This window comes from Gossypium hirsutum, chromosome A11 (genome assembly GCF_007990345.1).
Source record: "Gossypium hirsutum isolate 1008001.06 chromosome A11, Gossypium_hirsutum_v2.1, whole genome shotgun sequence".
Lineage (NCBI taxonomy): Eukaryota > Viridiplantae > Streptophyta > Magnoliopsida > Malvales > Malvaceae > Gossypium > Gossypium hirsutum.
This window is the reverse complement of record NC_053434.1, coordinates 116,300,823-116,308,636: the sequence shown is the minus strand read 5'-3', so window position 1 is coordinate 116,308,636 and position 7,814 is coordinate 116,300,823. Positions and strand designations below refer to the sequence as shown.

Genomic DNA, 7,814 nt, shown 5'->3' with positions numbered 1-7,814 from the left:
GTCATTTTTTTGTTTTCTCTTTATAATTTTATTTTTAAAAATAAATAATTGTAAAAGATGACTTACAAATTCTTCAAAGTAGAGTGTTGTAATAAAGCCACAATTTACTCTTATTTTTTTCTTTTTAGAGTTGAGATTAAAGTTTACTTTAATAGAATCGGATTCAAATAAAGACTTAGTACAGGAACCAAGGTGAAGGGTTTGATGGAAGTTAAATTATTGGGTCAAAACAGATGGTTTGACGTGAGGTTTTTTCGGAAATTTCAGTGATGAGTGAAAGATTCAAGCTTTCACAACAAAGAAAAATATAACAGCTTTGGGTTCTTATCAGCTTATCCTCCTAACAGGATGACAAGTTAAAAGGGGAGTCCAAAGCTACCCTATAAAATATATCTTCGTTAGGTAAGTGACAGAACGTTGGTATAGAATATAATAAACATTAATCATTTAGGATATAGGATGTATTTAAAATTTAAGAATATTATATTATATTTCAATTTTATTATTTTTAAATTTTGTAAAATTAGGTTAACAAGTGCCCAAGGTTGTCACCGCTGTATAAGGGACATGAACCTCTTTCAGAACATGGTGCATAAGGTGAATACTAGACTGATGCAATATCCATATTTCATAAATAATTCCAAGAATTAATTCAAAACAAGACCTCTATGGTTTAAGAATAAATTCAAATTAACTAAGTCATTCGTTGCATTGGGGTACTCCAAAATCAAAGTGATATGGGGTAACATCCAAAATAAGGTAATGAATAGATAAAGGAAAAAATGTTTTGGATTAATTATAGAGAGGTTCCTAAGTTTTCGTCAAAAGTTAAAAGAAAGTGTTATGTGTCATCATTCAACTAGCTAATATGCCACATAAACAATTCATTAGTGGATTAACGAAATTTTTAACGGTAATGACTAATTCGATCAATTATCTTAATTAGAGTGACTAAATTGAAAAAAATATTTTAAAGTGTCTAAAATAGGACATACCCTATTTTAGAATGACCTTGGGTGTAGTTTACCCTTATAATTTTATACATGTCTAAAATTAGTAATTTTGTTTTGAGAGAAAAAAATTCATTTATGAGAAAGTCACAAAACAAAAACGAATACAAAGAGGAGAGAGATTACTAAGCCCGAGCCAACAGGCTCACCCTATACACCCAAACCTATCGTCCACAATCCTCATTCGTATCAACATAAGACATAATTTCAACATTCTTCAAAATAGATACAAGCGGAAAAGCATCCCATTACGTGTGGGTTGCATATAACAAAGCAGCTCAGGCAAGTGAGTGGGCTACCTTATTAGCACATTGATGAGTCCAAAAAAAAAGACAGATGCTAAAACTAATCTTTCAGCACTAGATGATCATGTAGCAGTACACCTAGCTCAGATGCATCAATTATACATGTTTTTTTCCGTCAAACTACATTCCCATAGCAGCCCAAAACACATACAGCTTACCACAGATTTGGTCCAGCTTTCGATAGTATGCAATCCTCCAAGACCTACTAAAAAACAAGGGAGCCACTACACTCCAAAATCCCAATACAAAGCCAAAAAAAATGCTGACATAAAGCCAATTCACTTTACTTCCTTTATTTCCAACATCAGTTGGAATACTTTTTGAGGTGCAGTTCTTAGTGAGAGGACGTCCGCAAAGATGATTGCCCACATAAGACAAGTTTTCAAAGCTTTGAAGCTGAGTGCTTGTTGGGATATGTCTTGTCAAATTGTTGTAGGACACATTGAAGTGATTCAAAAAATTCAAATTGGAGAAACTTGAAGGGATTTCACCATTTAATCGATTCATTGACAAATCAAGAGATTCCATTAACTCCATGTTGCCAATGTTGTCTGGTATATTTCCTGTTAGGAGATTCCTAGAAAAATTTAAAGACAATAGTCCAACGAGAGTACCAATTTCTTTGGGGATCTCTCCTCTAACATGATTAGCTGAAAGGTCTAAGCTGGTAACAAGTCCTAGTGTGCTACCATACTCATCCTCTCGACCTTTCAACACCAATAATGCTTTCAAATAAAATGAGTAATCAATGAAATACGGTGTAGAAAGTTCATTATTGATTTTGATTTTTGTGGCCATTTCACTTAAATTACTGAAACATTTTGGAATAACTCCAGAAATGTTGTTGTGGGCAAGGTCCAAGTTTTGAAGAAATTGAAGATCACAAATTTTGTGAGGAATATGACCATCAAAGTTGTTTGATCGAAGGCTTAGAACCACAAGGTTCGAGAGCTTATCACCAATCCATGCTGGTACACTTCCACTGAAATGGTTTTCACTAAGATCAAGCATAACTAAACTCCAAGAATTTCTCAACGTGGAGGGTAATTCTCCAAACATGCTATTGTTTCGAAGGTTTAACATACAAGGATTTGTATATCCCAAAGTAGGTGGGATTTTCCTTGTCAAATTGTTGTTTCCTAAATTTAAATAAGCTAAATTTTCCCAATGATTCCAACAATCTGGAATTTCTCCAGTGAGTAGATTTATATCAATGTAAAGAGCTACCATCTCCTTTAGTGATGGATTACAAATTAATTCAGAAAGGGGTCCTGAAAATGAATTATTTGACAAAAATAAATATCTTAAAGTTGAGAGTACTCTTGGCAATGGACCTGTAAAGCGGTTGGAACTCAAGTCAATAGAGTTTGTTACATTCAAATATGAAATCCCTCCGGTAACTTGATTATAGGAAAGATTTAAATATTCAAATTAAGTGGGAAGATTCACAAACCAAGTGGGCATGACGTCTGAAATTCCTACATGGGAGATATCCAAAGAAGACAATTCTTTTTGGAATTTTAACCACAGGGGAAACTTTGAGCCAAGATGCCAGTGACCCAATTCAATAATTTGACATTGAAATGGGGGAATCCAACTTGAGTTTGGTTCAAATCTAAGCCTATTGTGTGACGCCTTTAGAGTTGTCAATCTCGTGAGTTTAGAAAAATGGGTTTCTATAACAACTCCTTCCAATAGATTATACCCAAAATCTAGAGTTACCAAACTTTCCAATTGTCCAAAACATAGAGGAAAAGTACCATTTAATTGATTTTCTGAAACATCAAAGTATTTCAAAGATGATAACTCCCCTATCGATGATGGAATGGGACCAGAAATGTTGTTTTGAGCAAGGGACAAGTAAGATAGATTTTTAAATTGTCCAAGTTGATAAGTTAAATGACCAGAAAGTTGGTTATCTGCCATATTTAATGACTCTAAGGAACCCAAACAACATCTAGACAAACTCTGTAGGATTTCTGATATGTCTTGCTTAATTTTATTACTAGAAAGATGAAGAAATCGAAGATGGTTTAAACTATACAAGGAGTTGGGTATGGATGAATTGAGAGAGTTCTGATGAAGATCAAGAACTTCAAGAAACGAGATGTTCCCAAAGTAATCAGGAATTGGTCCATCCAAAGAATTGAATATAAGATCAATGGACACAAGACCATGAAGACTAAACATCGACTTAGGTACTGAAGATAAGCTGTTCCAAGAAAGATCAAGAACAGCCAGTGATTTTGAAGAATTAACACTAATCAAATATGGATCATCTTCTAAAACGCAAGCTGACAAGTGCAACTCTAGCAGAGAAGGATGTTTAAATGTTACCTGTAGCCAATCAGTTGCTTTAGAAAGATTCGCGTAGCTCAAATCAAGGTACTGCAAGGAAGAAAGTCCAGAAACCCAGTGAAGACTTTTTGATTTGAGATCATTACCTCGAAGATCAAGATACTGCAACTTTGAAAGATTCCCCAGGTTATGAGGAATTGCTCCCTGAAATTGTGCTCGAGAGAGGTTAAGATATGTTAAACTCTCCAGCAAACCGAAAAATTTCGGGATATGTATGCTGCTAAAATTGTTATTGCTCAAGTCCAGGGTACTGAGATGGTTCAACTCCAGCAGTGAAGGATTTATTTTGCCTCCTAGGGCTGACTGCTCGTAAGGTGAAAGAGGAGCAGCCAAGTGCAGTTGGTGGACGTGGCCTGTTAAGTTATGGCAGACGACACCAATCCATTTACAGCAATCCCCTCCTTCAACCCAAGAAGATAACCTGTTTGAAGGATCAATAAGATGATTCTTGAATTTCAAAAGAGCTTCTCTCTCACTTGGAATGCAAAGTAGGTTGGAATTAGCATCACAAATGGTAAAACAGATAGCGGGAATGAGAAGAAGAAAAGGGAAAAAGGAAATAGGAAGAGGAGTAGTCATGGTTGCAATTGCCATGGCTCACAACTCTAAATATATAGACTAAACTTAGCTAAAACACAAAAAATACATGAAGCGCAAGGAAGTTTCTTCCAACAAAATGCATTTAATTGATAATAGTCCGTCGAAAATTTGCTATCAAGGGAAATTTCTAATTAATTGCATTTAATTGTCCATAAAATGTAATATGAATTCTATTATTAAATTAAAAATGTATGCTATCAAGGAAGTTTTTTACAATACCCTAAAAGTCTATGAAGAAAGTCCCACTCCCACCTTTAAGACTTTTTAGGTCTTAAAAGCGAAAGGATATAAAAAAATAAAAAATAAAAAAGAAAGAAAGAAAAGAAAATGGTTTCCAAGTTTTGTGTTTATTATTTGTTTATATCAAACTATAAGTATAATTTTGAAGGTTAAAATATACTTTTAAATTGCTATACACTTTTATATATTTGGATTTTAATTTCGTAATTTTAATTTCAAGAATTTATTCCATATTATTGTTAATTTAAAATTTCAGGTTCAATAGTTATTAACATTAAAATTATTCTATTAAATATTCACTTGATAGTTCTATAACAATAAAATTATATTAAAAATTCTAATTAAGATTAAAAAAAAACACTTGTTGAAACTCAACTAAGTTTATGGAATAAATCTCACTCCCATGGTTTACTTGCTACTCAAATTAGCTCTCAAAGCATTTTCATTTAAGAAAAATCCACGTTAAACTTGATAACACCACAAGGGGAAGCTCAGGGGCAAAGCCAAAACAATTTTTTAGTGGGGCCAAATGAAATTTTAATTTTTTATAGTTTATATCTTTATAATTTTTAAAGGATTAAATCGAATTTTTATAATTTTATGGGGGCCAAAATACAATTTCACCTTTACTAATTTAAAATTTTAAAAAAATTTAGAGGACCTAAATGACAATTTTTCATTTTAGAGAGGCAAGAGCCCATGCTAGCCCCTAGAGTCGCCTCTGGGGAAGCGTGTAGTACAATTCAAAAGTTATCTGGTTGTCAATTATCCATTAACTTTCATTATCTCCTTAACAAAATAATGGCATGGGATGTTGGTTCAAAGGGTTAGTAATTAAGTTTGTCTCTAAACTATAGTTCACATTTAGAATTTTTTTAAAGAATAATTCCAAAAAAACTATAAATTCATTATTTATTTGATAAAATTATAATATTTTTAAAAATACAATTATACAAAAATTAAAAATTCAAAAAAAATCATAAAAATTACCTAATTCCAGGAGTACCCATTGGAAAATTTACATTATGTTTTATATTATATTAGTTTCTTCAAACCAATTATATGTTACAAAATTATAATTAAATATAATTTTTATAAAATTAAAAAGTGAGAATATTTTTAGTATGATTATAGGTGTCTTTATTCGTTTTACAATCAGAGTGTAACATCACGAAATAAGGCCTAAGAGTTTGGGCCAACGAACCTTTATTGTCTATTAAGGGCTGAGATTGATTGGTTAACAATTAGGGATTGATTTGCGAAAAGGATAAAAGTAGGAGTATTTGAATAGTTATTTGTCCAAAGAGTTGAGGAAACAATTTCCTTCCTTAAATGGAATAGAGTCATGCATGTAGGACTTCTTCTGTCATTAGGAGACCCTTACGTTCTAAACTATCCTAGTTACATATGAATTTAAATACTACCAACAAAGTTTTAAACCTATATCATACCAAAACCCTACCATTAGCCAAACCTTCATTGAATTCTTTCTTTATGTTTTCTGTCAAGTTTCTGCAAATAAAAAACCAAGCCCGTTTTTCTTAAAGGCTCAAGGTAAGACTCTGTTTCTCTATTGGATTAGACATTTAGAAGTAATTTTAGAACTTTTAAGAAAGTCCGCAACAAAGGAAACTAGGTTCACCAAAAGACTAGCATGTGTGAACCTAACCTTGCTTGTGTTTATAAATGAGTTTTAATGTGCTTTGATTGTTAGTGATTGTGTATATTTGTGAAGTTGCAAACCTGACAGAGTTGTCTACAAGCAAAGACAAGGGAAAGGCAAAGCTTGTTTAAAGCTTTCGACAAATTGGTGAGTGTTCAGGGATTGCCACTTGTATGTGTGAACCATAGTGTTAATTAGGAGCTTAGGGACTTAACCTAAGTTCCGAGAGTAAGTTTTCTTTAAAACTCTGTTTTATTATTATGTTTGAATATGTGCTTTTATGAACAATGATATGTGAGCTCTATGCTGCGAGCTGGTTATTAATAGTATTTTGCGAGCTCTTTATGAATTGTGAGCTCTATGTTTAAGTAAATGTTTTGATACTATAGTTTTTGTAACCGTTGGATAGAATGGCATGCCATAGGATTATGAGTACTCACCTTTGTGTTTTATGGTTTGGGTGAGAGGCCTTGGGACAGGTTAGGAGAAATAAGGGAATGTCGAGTTAAGCTCCATTCATTGAGATATACTGGTGTGATGGAAAGTGTTAGCTTAACGCTACACTTAGGAGATATGTCAAACTCTTTCAGTTAAAGAGGGGAGTCATAAAGAGATCTGCTTATCCAACAGAAAAAAAAAGAAGTGAATGAGATAGTGTTTTTCCAAAATATTATGTTTTACTAACTTATACTAATTGACAGAGTGTATCTGCAAACCAAACTTCGCGTAAGTATGGTGAACCCAGTTTTCAGAACAAAAAGCTTGATAAAACTCTAGTTTAACTTATGTTTTTGTGCATGCTATGTCATTTTTCTGTTCATTGACTGAGTTGTCCCAGTATGGCCTAAACCGAATTGGCAGCAATTAAACCTGCTTGGAGTGTTGATGACAATGGTTCTTCGATGGTTGAGTAATGAAAGAATTACACTCCTACTGAGACTCTACCAGAGAATTTAATTTTAGATTAATTATTCCAAAAATAATATTATTTTAATATAGTTAATATTAAATTTAATTTAATGTTTATATTGTAGATAATTATTCTATTAACTTAATAAGATCTAATATTAAAGTGATTAAGTTTAATCATAGTTGAACTCTCTAAACTTTCCTTATATAAAGAAAGCCTTGGGTTATTATTTTTTACACACTTGAATTGAGGAGAAACTTGTAGAGAGAAAATTTTCTGAAGAAATTATTTTAGAAAATTTCTAGAGATATTTTTCTTATTTACAACTCAGTCTAAAAGTTTAGAGAAATTGTGAAATTACCCCACTGGTAATGTTTGTGAAAGTTTTCTAATTCGAAGTGAGCCCACACTCCATAGACTTGAGCCTGAGGATAACGGAGAAGACTACTCAGTCGAAGTGTTCATCCTAGACAAATAAAAAAAGGTACTATTTGATTAAGTATTTATTACTTTAGATATAACAACCAAGTTCTTATTTTAGAAAAAAATAAAAAAGTCTGGTTTTTTCCTAAATTTATTTTTCGCTGGGTTTTTCGAACCCGGTTTTCCAACATTGTAGGTGTCCCTTGATGGTCCAAGGACACGTCTTTTTCACCGATCTAATGGAACTACCCTTTTATGGTTTCAACGTAATCCTTGGAATGGACTGGTTAATTGAGCATAAAGCC

General features: G+C 32.6%; 2 protein-coding genes across 2 annotated transcripts; both read right to left on the bottom strand.

The window, feature by feature from the left end:
* Nucleotides 1-1,066: 1,066 nt before the first annotated feature.
* LOC107961828 (receptor-like protein EIX2) lies at nucleotides 1,067-4,267 on the bottom strand. The gene has a single exon (XM_041082166.1). The coding sequence runs from the start codon at nucleotides 4,265-4,267 to the stop codon at nucleotides 2,747-2,749; it is 1,521 nt and encodes a 506-aa protein (XP_040938100.1). The 3' UTR covers nucleotides 1,067-2,746.
* On the bottom strand, nucleotides 1,436-2,545 carry LOC121210080 (receptor-like protein EIX2). The gene has a single exon (XM_041082168.1). It carries the CDS (start codon nucleotides 2,543-2,545, stop codon nucleotides 1,436-1,438), a length of 1,110 nt encoding a protein of 369 aa, XP_040938102.1.
* Nucleotides 4,268-7,814: the final 3,547 nt, after the last annotated feature.